We start from the raw sequence: 20,374 nt of genomic DNA on the forward strand, positions 1-20,374 counted from the left end.
GGTGCCCGCAAGGGGCAGATTAGGGTCTGATCTGATAGGTAACAGTGACAGGTGGTGATAGGGAGTGATTGATGGGTAATTAGTGGGTGTTTAGAGGAGAGAATAGATGTAAACGCTGCGCTTGGGTGGTGATCTGATGTCGGATCTGCGGGCGATCTATTGGTGTGGGTGGGTGATCAGATTGCCCGCAAGGGGCAGGTTAGGGGCTGATTGTTGGGTGGCAGTGACAGGGGGTGATTGATGGGTGATAGGTGATTGGCAGGTGATTGACAGGTGATCAGTGGGTTATTACAGGGAAGGACAGATGTAATTAATGCACTGGCGAATTGATAAGGGGGGGGTCTGAGGGCAATCTGAGCGTGTGGGCGGGTGATTGGGTGCCCGCAAGGGGCAGATTAGGGTCTGATCTGATAGGTAACAGTGACAGGTGGTGATAGGGGGTGATTGATGGGTGATTGATGGGTAATTAGTGGGTGTTTAGAGAAGATAACAGATGTAAACGATACATTTGGGAGGTAATCTGACGGCGGGTTTGCGGGCGATTTAATGGTGTGGGTGGGTGATCAGATTGCCCGCAAGGGGCAGGTTAGGGGCTGATTGATGGGTGGCAGTGACAGGGGGTGATTGATGGGTGATAGGTGATTGGCAGGTGATTGACAGGTGATCAGTGGGTTATTACAGGGAAGAACAGATGTAATTAATGCACTGGTGAATTGATATGGGGGGGGGGTCAGAGGGCAATCTGAGCGTGTGGGCGGGTGATTGGGTGCCCGCAAGGGGCAGATTAGGGTCTGATCTGATAGGTAAAAGTGACAGGTGGTGATAGGGGGTGATTGATGGGTGATTGATGGGTAATTAGTGGGTGTTTAGAGGAGAGAATAGATGTAAACAATGGATTTGGGAGGTGATCTGATGTCGGATCTGTGGGCGATCTATTGGTCTGGGGGGGTGATCAGATTGCCCGCAAGGGGCAGGTTAGGGGCTGATTGATGGGGGCAGTGACAGGGGGTGATTGACGGGTGATTGACGGGTGATTGACAGGTGATTGACAGGTGATCAGGGGGATAGATGCATACAGTAAACAGGGGGGGGGGGGGTCTGGGGAGAATCTGAGGGGTGGGGGGTGATCAGGAGGGGGCAGGGAGCAGGGGGGGGGGATAAAAAAAAATAGCGTTGACAGATAGTGACAGGGAGTGATTGATGGGTGATTAGGGGGGTGATTGGGTGCAAACAGGGGTCTGGGGGGTGGGCTGGGGGGGGTTCGGATGGGTGCTGTGGGCGATCTGGGGCAGGGGGGGGAGAAATCAGTGTGCTTGGGTGCAGGCTAGGGTGGCTGCAGCCTGCCCTGGTGGTCCCTCGGACACTGGGACCACCAGGGCAGGAGGCAGCCTATATAATACACTTTGTAAACATTACAAAGTGTATTATACACTTTGTATGCGGCGATCGCGGGGTTAACATCCCGCCGGCGCTTCCGTATAGCCGGCGGGATGTTGCGGCGAGTGAGCGGTGACAGGCGCCGGCGGAGGATCGCGTCACGGATGACGCGATCGCTCCGCCCATGCCCTTAGAAGGACCGCCGCCTCTGTGGGTGAGCCGGTCCTTCAGGGCTCCACTTCCCGGCCGCCTCTGTGCGTTAGGCGGTCGGGAAGTGGTTAAAGGAACACAGGGTTCCCTCTTGCCCAAAAATCTCCACAATCATCCCCATCCCAAATAAACCAGGCGCCACTGACCTAAACAACTTCAGACCTGTCGCACTGACATCAAACATCATGAAGGTCTTCGAGAGGCTGGTCCTCTCCCACCTGAAACACACCACCAAGAATCTGATGGATCCTTACCAGTTTGCCTACAGGGCCAACAGGTCCGTGGAGGATGCCATCAATATCAGCCTGGAGCACGTTCTGAGCCACCTAGACAGACCAAATACCTATGCCAGGATCCTCCTCTTGGACTTCAGCTCCGCCTTCAATACTATCAGACCCGACATTCTCTTCGACAGACTAGTTCTCCTCAATGTGCATCCCAGCCTCTGTAGCTGGCTGAAGGACTTTCTCACAAACAGGACTCAGACAGTCAAGCTGGGCACCTTCTCCTCGCAGATGCGAATCACCAACACGGGTGCCCCCCAGGGCTGTGTCCTGTCCCCAATGCTGTTCTCGCTGTACACAAACTTCTGCACCTCAACAAGCAACTCGGTCCAGGTCATCAAGTTTGCAGATGACACCACCATCCTTGGTCTTATAGATGAGAGCGATGAACGAGCCTATCACCAACAGATTACGAATATCTGCAACTGGTGCAAGGCAAACAAGCTTGTACTGAACACAGCCAAAACTGCAGAACTGATCATTGACTTCAGGAAAGGCCGTTCCGAACTCCTCCCGGTCCACATCGAAGGCACTGAGGTTGCCAGGGTCCCGCACGCGCGTTTCCTAGGCACCACCATATCCAGCAACCTAAGGTGGGAGGAAAACACCACAATGATCCAGAAGAAAGCGCAACAACGCCTGTTTTTCCTACGACAGCTAAAAAAGAATGGAATGTCGCAAGACATTATGACCTGCTTCTACTCTGCTGCCATTGAGTCAATACTTGGCTCTTCCATCATCGTGTGGCATGCAGGGGCCTCTGCGAGGGACAGGTACAAGCTACAAAGAGTCATAAAGTCTGCAGAAAGGATCATCGGTACTCTCCTCCCACCACTCAACCTTCTCTACTCGTCCAGACTGCGCTCAGGGGCTGCGAGGATAGCAGGCGACCCCACCCACCCTGGCAACCACTACTTCAGTCTTCTCCCTTTAGGCCGCCGCTACAGGTCTTTACCCACCAGGACCACTAGACACAGGAACACCTTCTTTCCCCAAGCCATTGATCTCCTCAATGTACCCTCCACATCGCACTCCCGTGCTCCAGCGCTTACACCCGGGTAGTTAGCTCACCCATGTTACACCACCCCAACTAGTCTAGAGTCACTTAAACTACTCTACTGCTCTCCTTACTTGAATTACTCTACTTACTGTGTATCTGTTTGTCTTCAATACTGTATATCTGTATACAATACTGTACAATACTGCATATCTGCAAAATTTGTCTTTTGTACTACTCGAGCCTGTCTGTGCCAAAAATAATTCCAGGTACAACCCCTGTACTTGGCCATTAAACTTGATTCTGATTCTGATTTAACGCCGCCTCGGAGTTTAGCGGCAGTGGTGAGAGCCGTCATTGCGGCTCTCACCGTGCCCAAATAAGATGCACCCCTACAAACCGTATAAGCCCTCCTGCAAATAAACACATTAAATTACACATTTTAGACAAAAATGGGAGCGCAATAATTAAAAATGGTAGCAAATGACAATACAACATGTAATTTAAGATAAGTGTTGAAGTCAGGGTAACATTTTTAATACTTATGATAGTAAACGTGTGAGAATTGGCAATGCAAAACGTTTTGCACATAGCACTCAGGAGCCTGAAGGCACAAAACAATTTAGGGCCTCATTCCCCATCCACCAGTCTACACCACAGAAAGATCTTCCCATTACACAGCTGGTAGACAGGTCATCCTCATCCATATGCGTGTGTTTTTATGTATTAAACACATTATGACCCAATGTTTAATTACACTCACACATATGCACAGTGGTAAATGATTCAAATCAGCAAATTACAAAGTATCCCACCCAGCAGGGTCCTCTCCAACAGTGGCAATTTAATGCATAGTTTCTACTGGAAAATGTAGCCATGTGCAGTGTTGTATAGTTATCTGTCATCTGTATCTCTGTGTACATACTGATTTATCCTATGCCAGTCCTGTGCCATACTCCTTTTCCTGAACTCAACAAGTTGATTTAACGCTCAATGACTGGTGGCCCCAGGGTGGAAAACACAAGCTGGAAAGTAAAACGGGAGGTGAATTGATTAGGGTCAGACTGATACCTCCTTATTTGACTCCCATACCTTTTTTCCCTTGGGAGCTCCCTGATGACATTCCAGTCACATGAGTATTATGACTGTAAAATCCACAAAGAACAGATAAGAAAGTGATGGGGTCAGTATTTTCTTGGCATCTAATGAAGAACCATGCTTTTCTGACTTCTTTCACCCATCATAAAAATATTTTGATTTACTCCTAAGCAAAACATGACATACATTCAGGATTAGAGCATGTTTATTAGTTAAACGGGAAGGTCACCATTTTCTTGACCTCCAGTGGAAACTCGAGGCATGCTTGTGTCAACATCCCCACAGTCAAAAGATATTTACAAAGATCCCCAAGTGCAAGAAAAATCAAAGCTTAAGCCTTCCTTCCAAACTGTGCAAGCGATATTTTTATACGCTAGTGCCATCTTCTCACAGAATTACATAAGAGAAAACAAATCCAGGGTTAGCCAAGCTGGATATCCAAACTTTGCTTTTTCCAAACTTTGCACTTTCCATGCTCAGTGAGTCAAAACCAGAGTCCTCTATATCTTCGGATAATATGGTTGCTGGGCTAAGCCTATAGGCTTAGTGGTAACACTAGTGGTAACAACAGGTAATTCCTCTTCAATATTTAAACCTTAATGCTTCAAAAGACAACTATAGGCAAACGGTTCAAGGCTACACGCGGCTTCTTTATCGAGGCACCATGCCCAAGTTTGCAATGTAAAGTTGTTCCTGCAAAATTCACAAAGGAGGCAGTCTGGATGGGTGAAATCACCTCTATACACTCGTTTGCACAGATGTGCTTAGGCGGAGGGGCTACTTCATAATGCATTGCTTTTTGAAGCAATAAAGTTGTAATATTGAAAAAGAAGTGCTGGCTCATACCACTAGTTTGCATACATATGGGTGAAGTCATTCACCAGGAATAAGCCTCTGGCATCGCATTGATTATATATTGGCTGCACGATGGTTTCATACACACTTATGGCATATAATAATAGCCAAATACTGGTGCTTATTAATTCCATGTATCTATTAAGCTGGCCACTAACGGTCCAATTTCTAGTGAAAAATCGTTCGAGCGATCAGAAATTCTGATCGGATTGGTTGTAAATAATCTCCATTGGTGGACACAATCGATTATGAACGAGTGAAAAAAATGTCGCCCGAATGAATTTTCATCGAACGAAAATTTGGATTTTCTTGGTGGTCGGGATAGATAGGAAGCAATGATTGGTTAGTTGATGGTGTAGTGAACGATTTTTCATCCGATCAGAATTTCTGATCGCTCGAACGATTTTTCGCTAGAAATTGGACCGTTAGTGGCCAGCTTAAGCCAGGGTATAGAAGACTGCACACCCAAAAGATTTACCAACTGACAGCTGGAACTCAGCTATACAATAACCAAGTGGCAGCTTAGAGTAGCTGAATGCCAGTGCATAAATGAAGCACCTCACACTGCTGTGCAACAAACTTAAAGGGAACCTAAACTGAGAAGGATATGAATTTTTCCTTTTAAAATAATACCAGTTGCCTGACTCTCCTGCTTATCCTGTGTCTCTAATACTTTTAGCCACAGCCCCTAAACAAGCGTGCAGATCAGGTGTTCTGACTGAAAGAGAACCCGAGGTGGGATTTAATTATGTTAGTGGGGCACAGAGGCTGGTTGTGCACACTAACACCAGCCTCTGTTGCCCCTTGGTGTGCCTCCAGGACCCCCCTGCGCGCCGCTATACCCCCGCAGTGCTGGCGACACACAGCGTGTCGGCAGCACAATGTTTACCTATGCGCTGTCTGTCAGCGACGCTCCCCCGCCTCCTCCGTATCGGCGCTACCCGCCGTGTCCCTTCCCTCCCGCTGATTGGAGGGAAGTGACGCGGGCGGGTAGCGCCGATACGGAGGGGGCGGGGGAGCGTCGCTGACAGACAGCGCATAGGTAAACATTGTGCTGGCGACACGCTGTGTGTCGCCAGCACTGCGGGGGTATAGCGGCGCGCAGGGGGGTCCTGGAGGCACACCAAGGGGCAACAGAGGCTGGTGTTAGTGTGCACAACCAGCCTCTGTGCCCCACTAACATAATTAAATCCCACCTCGGGTTCTCTTAAAGTCATACTGGATTAGCTGCATGCTTGTTTCAGGTGTGTGATTCAGCCACTGCTGCAGCTAGAGAGATCAGCAGGACTGCCAAGCAACTGGTATTGTTTTCAAGGAAACATCCATATCCCTCTCAGTTTAGGTTCCCTTTAAGCTGGGTTCTGTGGCAGCACCCATATAAATCATGAACCATTAGGAAACCTTGTGAGCATCAGTTTTGTTTTAATCCCCAGTTAGCTCTATGCACCTTATAATTGTGCTGAGGGAGGAGGGCAGATGTAGAAAAAAGCTGTAAAATAGTCAATGCACTTCAAATGACATATGCTTACGTACGTATGATTTTGTTCAGCTAATAGTGTTCTTTGATTCAGTTACTGCGTGGGCAGCTGAGTGCAGAAAAAGAGTTTTTCATGCTTTGTTTCATTTTTAATGTGAATTGTCAAATGAATTATGCAAAAAGTGAAGTGACATTTCTATATCATAATTCCAAACAGCCATGTCAGGCATATAGGAACTTAAAATAAATGAAACTTGTCTACATATGACCGGATGTAACATATGACCATTAATATTATTATTAATTTATATAATGTCAACAACTTCCACTGTACAGCTAAATATTTTATAAACAAGTTGCATGGACTAACTAGGGGAATATGGATCAAAATACAGTTGTAGCACATCTTGTGCTAAACACACATAAATGTGTCAGTCATTGAATATAGCAATTCCGAGATACAGTAGGAGAGAGAGCCGTCCATACATCCTTACAGTCATAATCACACTTGTGTGTGATAAGTATATGCAATCAGGTCTGTACAAACAAACCTTTTTTTGTTGATCATAGTGCACATCCAATTCTAAGGGCACCTTCTTTGGTATTGTAACATGCAGCTCTCAGTTTTTGAGACAATTGTTTTATTTTTTAACCAAATGAAATCAATTTTAAGTTATGCAATATAAATATATTTTTTTTTAAATGGCAGGCCACATCCCATCCAGTTCAGGGTACCAGAATTGCTAGCTCTGCTATGCAGGAACACTTGGCTCAGCAAAGCATTGCTATTACCTATTACCAGTAAGGGAAAGGGAAGAGCTGTGCACATGAATGCACTAGTGAATAGGCAAGGTTCTTCAGTATAGCCTAGCTGATGGTCTATGTAGGGAAATTGCAGAGATAAGATCATCAACCGATTCATTTGAAGACAGACAGATTGGACATCTGTCCAAATACTCTGTTTTCTTGTGAAAACATTGTGTGAAGAGCCTGAACCAGCAACAACAAAACATTTACAAAACGCTTTTCTCCCGTAGGACTCAAAGTGCCTAAAGGCAGCCATACACTGGTCGATTGCCACCAGATTGACCAGCAGATAGATCCCTCTGGGATCTAATCTGATCACAGAGGGATCTTTTGGCTGCCATACTACCTATGGGACATATCAAAACAGATTTAGAATCAATTTCACTATGAAATCGATTCACAATCTGTGGAGCTGCGGCTGCCGCCTCCCCAGCATACATTACCTGATCCGGCCGGCGCGAGTGCCCCGGTCTCAGCTGTCTCTCCTCCGCTCTGGGCTCCGGCTTCACTTTACTTCCTGTCGGGAGAAGTTTAAACAGTAGAGGGCGCTCTACTGTTCACACTTCCCCTGACAGGAAGTAAGTGAAGCCAGCCGGAGCCCAGCGCGGAGAAGGGACAGCAGGGACACGCGTCGGCGGAACAGGTAATGTATTACCACTAGCGTCGGTTGTCGGACATTCGAACACCGCTATCGACGCACTGCCGACCCACCGGTGATCGAGCGAAATTTTCCGCATGGACAGATTGATGGGATCGATCGATTTCGGACGGAAATTTGTCGATCGGTCAGCGCTTGCGCATCAATTTCACAGCAGATTCGATCACAGTGATCAAATCTGCTGTCTATCGGCAGTCAGTGTATGGGCACCTTAAGCAAGGCTCAGACCAGTTATTGGTTGGTTGTAGGAATAATTCTACATCAACAAATGCCAGGCTAGACAGGTGGCTTTTCAGTCTGGATTTGAATATCTTCAGGCTTGGGGCTGTCTTTATTGGGTGTGGTAGGAAGTTCCAAAGGCAGAAAGCTCTGGCTTCAAAGGTTTTGAGGTGCACTCTGGGAGTGACCAAGTTTATGGATCCTGCTGATCACTTAAAATGGTACCTATTTATAGATGCTGGAATCCAAACCATGTCTGGGTCAAAATGACGGGACTAGTGGTGGCGAACTTTGCACAAAACATGCTATTCTCTGCTGATTTCGGTGACAGCACTTGAGGCTTTCTTTATCCAACAAGTTGGCCGTAGCTGATTTTGATCTCCTTGGGTGAAATTCAACCTTAGTCTACGTGATGCCTGTACTGTGATAAATGTGTGCCTCATCCAGCCATGGTGAGTGTAGGTTGGCTATTGTCCAGCCTCCTTTGTGCAGCATGATTGCAAATCTCAGAAGAGAGACTGGATTTAATAAATGCATGGAGCTGGTCTATATCTTGGTAATGAAATATGACATATTTGATAGCTGTACAACCCTATTAGTTTTACTAATGTCTCCTCTAACCCAATGCCATCAAATTATTTCATGTCAAGTTCATCTTGCCAGCAAAATTACATTTTAGACATATGGATGTTGTCAGGATTTGGAGAGGAGTGCACAGTGCCTGTTTATCTCGTGCATCACCCTAATAAAGCTTCAGAAATGCTGTAAATGGTCATTCATTTAAAAATTACAGTAAATGGTCATACATTGCACAGTACAGGACTGCAGTGCTGGAGCTACAGCATAAGCAGACTCCAAGCAGACAGTTTTCTTGATGGATACCATTTGTTTCTATTCTAGTAACTGTGCTAGTGTGCTTGTGCTTAAGAGCAAATTATGTCTAAAGTCTGAAAGCCTGTCCTGTCTGACCCATCTGCGTATTTACACAGCTGCTTCATTTGTGCTTGAAACCCACAAATGGATTTTTAACAGCATCATAATATACCAACGCTTAAAGGACCACTGTCATAAAAAATTGTAAAATTTATAATACATGTTTATAAGATGCACATTCCTCCCTGAGTAAAATGCACAATAAATTGCTTTTCTCCTATACTGCTGTCACTTACAATGGGCAGTAAAAATATAGATCATGTTTTGGACTAGTCTATCTCCTCATAGGAGATTCTCGATGTTATCTTTTATTCTTTACAAAAGCACTTCATGGAAAGTATCTACAAGGATTCCGGCTGGCCAGCCTCCTACTTGCTTTCATGGTTTTTTGGCAGTTGCACTGAGCAACTGTCATTCAGTACGTCTTTTTGAAAATAAAGAAAGCCCTGAATAATAATACATGACAGCGAGATAGGAAAAAAATATTCATAGTGCATTTTACTCTGGAACAAATGTATATTTTACACATATTTTACACATGCATTTTGTATTTTTGTGCAATAGTGGTCGTTTAACCATTACTGCCACACAGACGTGAGCCTCACATCCCCCGCTGGTGCTGCTGCAGTAGCAGGACCGTGAGGCTCATGTCTGTACAGTCTGTAGGGCTGTGCGTGCATTCGTGCGGGCAGAACCCCGTGATCGTGATGGTCCCGGCGTCAGTGGGGATTGGTGGCAGGGGACAGAAGCCCCCTGAGCCAATCCGTGCATGTCCGCCAAGAATGATCACTGCTTCTGTTCAAAAACAGTGATCATTCTCAATTGGTGCCACCACTCTGCCTCCGGCTTGCTCGTTTCCGCCGCTCCCGCCGCCAATCGTAAGATTAATGAATGGGAACTTTGAGATGCCTGCGTCACTTCCGAATAACACAGTTACGCATTACTTCCTATCAAGCGTACTTATTGTGCACTTATAGGAAATAATGCGTGAAGGACATCTTGTGGCCAAATAGTAAAATTACACCTACATACATTAGGGACTAACAATTTTTTAATATGTATGCCAAGAGAGTATATTATTATTAAATTATGGGCATGTGATTACTGATGGATGTAAAACTGAAAAAAAATTCACCTTTATTTTGAAATAAAATATTGTCCTCATACATTGCACAAGGGATATCATTTTGACTTTGCAATTATCGGTACAAATGGGCAAATGAAATGTGTGGCTTTTATCAACAGAAGAACATTTTATTTTAAAACTACAATGACCGAAAACTGAGAAATAATAATTTTTTTTCCCATTTTTTTAAATTATTCCCATAAAAATGCATTTAGAATAAAATAATTCTTAGCATAATGTACCACCCAAAGAAAGCCTAATTGGTGGCAAAAAAACCAAGGTGAAAATTCCTCTAGTCCATAAGGTGAAAACAACCCATGGGCTGAAATGGTTAAGTAAAAGAAAATGGACTTGATTCACAAAAGAGTGCTAACTGTTAGCACGGCCGTTTTCACGCAATTTTCGCACACAATAGTTTTCGCACGCAAACGCAAATTTTCACGGGAAATCGTTATCGTTTTCACGCACAAATGCGAACTTTCGCGTGAAAACAATAACAATTTTGCACGGAAATAATTAATTGCGCTCGAAAATTCACAATCACGCGCAAATGCGAGAATTTGCGCGAAAACGGCCGTGCTAACAGTTGTCTTTTGTGAATCAAGCCCAATGAGACAAATGTACTCAACGCATAGTGGCCCTGATTTACAAAGGAATCTCTAGAGATTTACAAGCATCTTTTGTGGGGATATCATATTCCATCCAGCAAACCTGGATGGCATTTTAACCTTCCTGGCGACTGGCGTTGTGATTTATTTCTAGATTTGGGGGCTTTTAGACCCTAAAAACAAGAAAAAAAGCATACCACTGAGAAATTTGCAGCAGCTCCTGCATATAACACACTCAGGCTCGGGATTACCACTCTGAGCTGCGGATTTCCATCCCAAGCCTGACTCTTGATTACAGCTAAGGAGGTAATAAATGTGTGTGCTATTGTTCATAAGATTGTAGCCTACACCTGGGTCATGGGAGCATCTCAATCTGGTACCAGAAGTGAAAAAAATGAAGAAATCTACAATGTCCTGGAACTTGTTTTAAATAATCTCAAAGGACACCTGGGGCCAGATGCAATTAACCTTTTCTCCTAAGTTTTCTCCTAGGTGATATTTTCAGAACTTGTCATAAAATGTCTTTGAAGCCACCAGCAAGCAATAAAATACTAAGAATACATCTTACAGCACTTTTTCACTAAGTTTGGGGGTACTTTTTAAATGGTAAAATGCTGAAAATGTAGTTTAAAGAGAAGATGAAAAATATCTCCTAGGAGAAAACTCAGGAGAAAAAGGTAATTGCATATGGCCCCTGAAGTGAGAGTGATATGGAGACTGCCATATGCTGATCATCTGTGTCTAATACTTTTAGCCATAGACCCTGAACAAGCATGCAGAGCAGATGTTTTTGACAGAAGTCTGAGGGGATTAGCTGCATGAGTGTTTCAGATGTGTAAATCAGATACTACTACAACCAAAGGGATCAACAGGATGACCAGGCAACTGGCATTATTTTAATGGAAATAAATATGGCAGCCTCCATATGCCTCTCAATTCTAGTGTTCTAAGTTTAAAGGATATCTCTAGACAAAAAAAGAAAATCCGACTGACAACACTCATATTTAGTCTAACACTGATATTTATTCCTTTTAGTCATATGTCCTCTAACTCCATAAAGTTAGTTTCACTAAACAAAAGTGATATCTGTCATACCTTTGTGAGTAGTAAAGTATGACATCAAAAAATCTCTATCTGTGCCCCAATCTTGCTCGCCGAGCTGATGCCTTTCAGGACCGAAAACGATCGGAGTGATCGTCCACGATTTAATCCAACATGGCATTTGTTCAAAAATGAACAATCGCCGCAATGGGGTGTGCGCCGTGAAACATCTTTTAACGAATTTTCGTTAAATAATGTTGCACAATATCATGGAAAAATTGTTAATCATGAAACACCGTTCGGAAGTAGTGGGTATGGGCCTTTACTGTAGCTATGAGTCCTTCATGACAGCGCTGTGGTGTAGCATACATCTGGAGATGTATACATCTCTTTTTATTATTATTATAATTACAGAAAAATACTTTCTTTTTATTTTTTTTCTCCCAAGTTTTTTCCTAGCAGATAATTTTTCATCTTCGGTTAAAAATACCTTTTCAGCACTCTGTAATAAAAAAAAGTACCAAAAAGTATATTAGGTGGAAAAGTACTATCAAGCTTACTCTGAGAATATTCTTGCTTGCAGGTGGCTTAAAAGGCATTTTATTGATAAGTGTAAAAATGTCAACTAGGAGAAAAAGTGAATTGTATGTGGGCCCCAGTGTTCGTTTTATAATCAAATTCTATAAATGTTATCGTTACAGATCAATATGAAAATTTGAAATCACGCTATGACGGTATTCACTCAGTACTGGAACAGCTGGAAAGAAATCAGTCAAAACTTCTGGAAAAATTTTCTACACAGTCGTAAGTTGGGAAGCGAAATTTCAAAAACGCCTATTGACAGAATGAATGAACATTTCCATTACAGAACTGCATTTAGCCAACACCTCTAAAAGAGTAACAACGGTTCATTCTAACTTGAAAAATTACTTTGTTTATTCCATTCGCTTCCATATCAGATTATTTTACAAATACAAGAATTCTTTATGGACAAAAAGAAATAATATGGTGGACATTGCAGCATCCTACAGCAGTCATATTCAGCCCAAAGTGAATCAGACAAATGTAAGCGTTAAACTGAAGCCTGAAGTAGGAGGGATATGAAGGATGAGATCTTCATTCTCTTTTAAAAATGTTACTTGGTTGGCTGTTCTGCCGATCCTCTGGCTCTAAGGGCTGGTTAACACTGTGGCACTTTCTAGCAGCATTAATAGTGCTTTGATAATTGTCCAATAAATAACGGGATGGGCTGTCTGCACCTGCTAATTAGCGTACTGAGCGGTAAAGTCGGTGGGTGTATCAACACCAGAATCATAAGAATCAGAATCGTGTTAATTTGCCAAGTACGCCAAGTAGCATACCCAGAATTACTTGTGGTGCACATGGCAATAGCAGCAGTATAGACATTATTTAGACATTGCATTACTTAGAATATTACATTATATTACATCACATACAATACATTAGTACAATCAACTATAGACTTGGGAAACATGCATTCGGGGGGATGGATTGCTAGGGATAGTGATGGGAACATAGTGTTTGATGAGTGGTTCTATGACCAGGGACAAGCAGGGCATGATCAAAAGATCGGTGTGCGACTACTGAACTCCAGCCCCTCCTGCTAGGCAGTGTCACCCTAGTCCCTGGTTCGAGGGACTAGGGTGTCACTGCCTAGCAGGAGGGGCTGGAGTTCAGTAGTTGCACAGCCTGGGGACAGAAGGAGTTTTTGAGCTTGTTGGTCTTGGAGGGGATGGCTCTGTAACAACATCTCAATGGAAGAAGCTTGAAGAATCGACTGCCTGGGTGGGGGGTATTGCAAAATCCTAAAGGTCCTCGTCCTCATTTTGGCAGAGTGCAGGAGGTCAAGAGGTGGCAGGGGCGAACCTATGATCCTCTCTGTAGCATTGATTACTCTATTAACCTTATACTTTTCACTGAGGGTGGCCCCAGAATACCAGACAATAGATTCGACATCGACATTAGCCGAGTAAAAGCTGGTGAGCAGCTCCCATGGAATTTCAAACTTTTTCAACTGGAGCAGAAAAAACAACCTCTTCTGTGCTTTCTTCTGAATTTTAGAGGTGTTCTCCCCCATCTCAGATCACTGGAAAGTGTGGACATGGATTGTAGTAGTAGTAGTAGTAGATTAGTGTTAGGCATCGGTATCGGTGGATATTGCGGCGGGGGGTCGGTTTGGGTTAGGAATCGGTGGAGGCGGGGTGTTGGTTAAGGTTAGGCATTGGCGGGGGATTGGTCAGTAAGGGTTAGGTGTCGTGGGGGGTTGATCAGGTGTCAAACTCAACTACATAGAGAGCCGAAATTGAAAACTGGGACCAAATCACAGACCAACCTTGATGTCCAGTGGCAACCTCCCTCCCTTATACTGTTCCCTGGTATCTAATGCCCCCCCCCCCCCCCCCCTTCGCTATACAACTGTATACAACTGTAAGTCGATGACTTCCTGGATGAGATGGGCCTTGAGAAACGTATACATAATATCCTTCTTATGGATCTGTTACAGTTTTAGCTTAATTACAATGTTTCTGTGTTTGACGGTTCCCACTACCTCCAGATGAGGGTGGCAGCGATGGGCATAACCAGCAAGTTGGTAAGAAAGTACTGTCCAAATTATTGTGAGTAGTTTCTTGCTTGCTGGTGGCTTAAAAGGATTTTATTGATAAAGTGTGAAAATATCACCTAGGAGAAAAAGGGAATTAAATAAGGGCCACAGTATTGGATTTGTGATTATAATGCTACCTTGGCAACCCCCAGATTTTTTTCCTTTGACTTAGTAAGTACTGAGACTGTAGGATTGACAAGGTGGGGGGGGGGGGGCTTAGAGGATTTGCCAGTATCCTTTTAATATACACAAGCCTGTATGTAAATGTACTTTTTCTTTCATTTTGATGCATTCTTCAGTATTTCCCGATAACTAATTTTCAATTTTCTCTGCAGGACTCAGTGTATGAACGTCATTAATATGCTCAGCCAATTATGTAGAAAGGGAAAATTAGAAAAACTACTGCCACTCGTCAAAGAAAAGGATATGTTGGTGAATGCAGAGACGAAGCAAGCATTTTCCAAAACAAATAGATCCGAAAAAGTTTCTCCGGAACAAATTCCCGAAGAGTCTTTAACAAGTACTCAGAAGCCTGGTGCGATGCAAAATACTACAAAGCGCACACATTCACAGTCAGGTAGGAGCTTAGTGACTATGTCTTAAATGAAAGTTCATTTGTTGCTGAATAATTGAAGGGAACCTTAACTGAGAGTGATATGGATGTTTCCTTTTAAACAATACCAGTTGCCTGTCAGTCCTGCTGACCTTTGGCTGCAGCAGCGGCAGCATCACACACCTGAAACAAGCATGCAGCTAATCCAGTCTGACTTCAGTCAGAGCATCTGATCTGCATGCTTGTTCAGGGGCTGTGGCTAAAAGTATTAGAGACACAGAATCAGCAGGGAAGTCAGGCAACTGGTATTATTTTAAAAGGAAAAATCCACATCCTTCTCGGTTTAGGTTCCCTTTAAGATACTAACATACAGAGTAACTTTACATCTCAAAAGTGCATTATATTAAAAGGGTAATTTTTGACAACCATAGTTACATGCAAAGGTCTTGCACAAAGTCAGAGGGTATGGAGAGGATGGCTCCCTGTAAGCCACTGAGCCATTCTCCCCATGCCCTGTGATGAAGGACCGCTGCCTGAAACGGCGATGTCGGGGTAATACACTTCCTATGTGATTATGCTCTGCTAAAGACTGTTGCCACTTTCTGCTGCTGTTTTGCATTTCTGCCGATGTACTGATGCATTGAAGCTTTTTTTGTTTCTATTAGCAGAGCTATCACTGTTTGAACCTTGCTGTATTTGCCTGAGTTGTTCAGAGCTATATCTGTTACTATTTCGTCTATGTAATCTGTGTTCTAGTCATTTTTTGTAAAAACACATTTTTCATTGCAATTTGGTGTGCTGATCCTTTTTTAAGTTTGTTGACCTTAGGGCAGGTGCCGTCTTATAAGACCAAGCACCCTTGTTGAGTTCTATAATTACATGCTGTTGATTAGTGTGCTTACCTTTTAAATTATACAGGGGTCCATACGATGCCCCTGCTTTACAGGCACACCAGGTTCCATGTTTCATCCTCCAGATTTTTGGCCTCTAAACCTTGGGGCTTCTTATATTCCAGAATGCTTTATTGTCTGAAAAAATACGGGTATGCCCAATTTAAGATTAAAAATGATGTTCAAAAAAAAAGTAAGGGAGCACTCTTAACCTCACTCCAGGTATACAAAAACCATACAAGCAGCAAAAGTCAGTATAATTACTGTATGATTACTTCCATTGGGTTTGTTTCTAAGGGTTTTTTTAGGCAGGTATTACAACTGTTCAATAGATGCCTATAAAACCATACACCCATTGTCCAGTTTGGTATAGAAACTGATTTGGGTTGATTCTGAAGAAAGTGTTTACTGAGCCTGAATTTGCATCACATTGATACTGCTTTAAAGAGGAACTCCAGTGAAAATTATGTAATTAAAAAGTGCTTCATTTTTACAATAATTATGTATAAATGATTTAGTCAATGTTTGCCCATTGTAAAAGCCATTTCTCTCCTTGATTTACATTCTGACATTTATCACATGGTGACATTTTTACTGCTGGCAGGTGATGTAAGTGGAAGTACCTGCTGCTTGCTTTTTTGGCGGTTGGAAACAGCTGTAAACAGCCATTTCCCACAATGCAATGAGGTTCACAGACATGGAAACTGCCAGGAAAATGGTCCTCACAGTCTCCTGTGGGAGGGGTTTCACCACAATATCAGCCATACAGAGCCCCCTGATGATCCATTTGTGAAAAGGAATAGATTTCTCATGTAAAATGGGGTATCAGCTACTGTCTGGGATAAGGTTCAATTCTTGGTTACGGTTTCTCTTTAAAGGCATGCTGCTGAGTATACTCATACATAGCGCCTCTTACGTATTTATTGTGCTTTTATAAGATGTCTGCTAACCATTCACAATAGTGAATACTCAATTAATTCAAGTATAGCCTTTAATTTAACACGTGGTGGGGTGTGGGTGTCTGTGCACCCTCTGGGGAAAAAAACACAGGAGACAAGGACGGGAGCCCAATAGTGTAATATGTCAAAGAAAAATTGGATAAAGAGAATGGAAACAAGACTACTTACAAAGGTGGGTTGCAGTGGGGCAACCGACCACAGGAAGCAGGTGGAGACAATGAACCCGACTCCACTCGGGGTGACCCCTAGGGATCTGGATGTGGTCGCTCTCCTTGGAAAAGGAAGGGAGACAGATTTCTACCGTGGTTACCCACGTGTATTCTGTCTCAACCCCTCAGACCATAAGGTATGGGGGTATGGAATGCACAATTGATTGAAAGAGGCGCCCTGGTGGTTTATAAAAGCACTTAAAATGAGTATAAAATCAACAAAATATTTTGAGGTGGCTTACCTCAAAGAACCAAAAATCCTTGATGGAAACAAGAGATTTTATTAGTAGCACAGGCAACGCGTTTCACGGGTCTGAGCCCGCTTCCTCAGGCCAAATAACAGTGCCAAACTACAAAGATATGGTCAGCATAGGGAGCCTCTTTCAATCAATTGTGCTTTAATTTAACAACCTTTTGTAGTACTTGAAAATATGCAGATAAATTCTAAAAAAAATCAGTTATTTTATTTATTTTATAATTTTAGATGGCACAGAAAAAGATTTGACTGCTAAGCTCAGTGAAAACATTTTCAAACCAAAATCAAAAATAACTACAGGTCAAGGAAATGCCTCATATAGAGGAGAAACACCTGAAGTATCAGAAAAAGAATCCCATGAAAATGACACGGCAGAGAAGAATATGACCAGTCCAACTGAGGATACCTTGTCTAGCCTTCTAGATGACTTGGCTGTAGATATACAAAACTATGATGACATCCTCTCTAAAGACGATTTCAATGAAAAATCACAGTTAAACATTTCCAAGCCTCAAAACCTAAGCAGCGAATTGATCAAGGAAAAACAGGTGCCATATTTAAATATGACTTTGGACTTAAACAAAAGTAATCACAGTAAAGTTGCAAATGGAACTTATTCAATGCATAATGATGAAGGAAACGCACAGAAGAATGAAAGTGCAAAGATGACTGATGTCAACAACACAGCTATAAGCAAAGAGCTAATTGCTCCAACACAAGAAGACGTAAAAGAGAGAAAACTAAACGTTATATTATCAGAAGATAAACCTCTGGAAACTTCAGCCAGAAAAGAGGTCACACAAAAAACTAAAGACGATAAAAAGAAAGCGGGTGCACAGGGTTCACAAAAAGAGGTTTACAGTCCAAGAAGGAAAGATAAAGATAGAGAAACTGAAGAACACAACGAAGAACATGAAGCAAGCATGCCAAAGACAGATAAGAAAAATGAAAAAGTATCAGTCCTTGAAAATTTGTCTGATTTTTAATGAAAAACTCCTCAAAAATGTATTAACACTCATCATGACATAAAACTGACCGTTTTTTTTTTCACATACGTTCGTATGTGAATTTTTGCATGCAATTTTTTTTACTGCAGCCAATGAAAATCAATGGGAATTCATATGCGAGATGCAACTTTATGCTGCAAGAAGTATGATTTTTTTTTTCCTCGTGTGCAAAAATTCAAACATGGAAATTTTAGTAGACGTACATTTCTCCATTGACTTTCATTAGATGTGCAGCAAACACTTTTTTCGTACATTTCGCAAAATGCATGCAAATTTTTATAAGGGTGAATCCTACAAAACAACATAAGAAGAATCAATATATTTCCACTTAAAATAAATGTTCAGTAAAAGGACTATTTTTGTACTACCGTATGTGTATTTTCCTGTGTTTTAAAAGTACTTTATGTGATATTTACTTTACTTACATTGTGTGCTCTTGCTTGATGAATGTCTGACCGACTAGTGGCTTTCTTTAATACGTAAAGACTTTGGGCCATATTCTATTGCTGAACTCGCCAGCGCTAAGCACTGGCGAGTTCTTAACCTAGGCGATAGGGGCATCGCCTAATCTAATTAAACTTTAGACCCCCCCCCAGGCGGAAAAGAACTCGCTTGGGCGATATAATCGCCCAGTGAGTTCTTACCACGGAATCCAATTATCCTTACCATGTCTCCGGGAAGCGATGCTTCCCGGCAGACATGAGCGTTAGCTTAGACCTGCAAAAAGCAGGTCTAAACTAGATAATGCACGTCGTCGCCGCAGCATCTGGGGGTCTCCTTTAATACGGAGACCCCCAGAGCTCCCCGTCGGGTCGCCGCACAGTTTAGAGACCCCGCGCAGCTCTGCAAAGGTTCCCCGTCATACGTACCGCCGCCGATCACCCGCCGCTTCTCGCCGCAAAATCCGTCGTGTAATTACAGTGTATATAACACTGTAATTACTGTGCGCATAGAGGGAGCCCGGGCAAAGCATCTTTGAATCTGCAGCCGGGCTCCCCATTGGTCCGCTGTCTGAGCCATTTTATTGGTTCAGACAGCGGACCAATGGGGAGCCCGGCTGCAGATTCAAAGATGCTTTGCCCGGGCTCCTTCTATGCGCACAGTAATTACAGTGTTATATACACTGTAATTACACGATGGATTTTGCGGCGAGAGGCGGCGGGTGATCGGCGGCGGTACGTATAATGACAGGGGAACCTTTGCAGAGCTGCGCGGGGGCTTCTAAACTGTGCGGCGACCCGACGGGAAGCTCTGGGGGTCTCCTTATTAAAGGAGACCCCCAGATGCTGCGGCGGAAGATGTCGGCGGTCGAGTGCGCGTGTGTGGGGAGTGAGGCCGTGGTGCTGATGGACAGCACCACAGCGTAAACCTCACTCCCCATCGCTCGATAAAAGGGAGCATCGCTCAGGCTTTTGCCTGAGTAATGCTCCCTAACGATCGGCCATCGCACGAAGGATATGGGCAATAGGATTTGCCGGTAATCCTCGCTCGATGGCAAGGTGATAAGTAGCTCGCATCTGCAAGCTACTTATCACCTTGAATAGGATATGGTCCTTAGTATGTGTTAATCAGTACACAAGGGTCATGACTACATTTTAAGATCCAAATAGCTCATTATTAGGCATGATTGTGCATGTGCTGTGTTGGTTCACCATCATGAGGATTTTTGTTTGATTTGTTTTAGCCTACTATAATATTGATTGCAAATATACATGTTAAATGTATATTACCCACAAACAAAAATGTAATCACTGTAACCTCAAAGGACCACTATTGCAAAAAATGTGAAAACGTGTACACATACTGTACATATAATAAGTACATTTCGTTCAAAGTAAAATGCACTTTTAATCATCCTTTTCCTATGTTGCTGTCACGGTAGGAAGTAAAAATCTGACAGATCTGAAGGCTTTGGACTAGTCCACCTTCTCATTGATGATTCTCAGTATTACCTTTATTCTGCACAAAAGCACTCCCTGGAAAGGATCTATACTAAAGGCTCATACACACATTAGACTATAGTCTTTGGAAAATGAAAGATCACAGACCAATCTTACCACCCTTCATGTAGTATGAGAGCCATACTCTACACAGTCTGTTCTATGGAGCTGAACTCCACATCAGAAAAAAATCTTTGCAAGATGCTGCACACAAAGATGCTGTACAGACACAAAAGATCAGTATCTG

General features: G+C 43.2%; 1 protein-coding gene across 1 annotated transcript in view; it reads left to right on the forward strand.

The window, feature by feature from the left end:
- LOC137561289 (DNA ligase 1-like) overlaps positions 1-18,844 on the forward strand; it is a 75,827-nt gene extending 56,983 nt beyond the window's left edge. Inside the window, exons 5-7 of the mRNA XM_068272551.1 lie at positions 12,392-12,494; positions 14,649-14,890; positions 17,409-18,844. Coding sequence (XP_068128652.1) covers positions 12,392-12,494; positions 14,649-14,890; positions 17,409-18,166 — 1,103 coding nt within the window. The 3' untranslated portion in view covers positions 18,167-18,844. The remainder of the gene's footprint in view (positions 1-12,391; positions 12,495-14,648; positions 14,891-17,408) is intronic.
- Positions 18,845-20,374: the final 1,530 nt, after the last annotated feature.

This window comes from Hyperolius riggenbachi, chromosome 3, assembly GCF_040937935.1.
Source record: "Hyperolius riggenbachi isolate aHypRig1 chromosome 3, aHypRig1.pri, whole genome shotgun sequence".
Taxonomy (NCBI): domain Eukaryota; kingdom Metazoa; phylum Chordata; class Amphibia; order Anura; family Hyperoliidae; genus Hyperolius; species Hyperolius riggenbachi.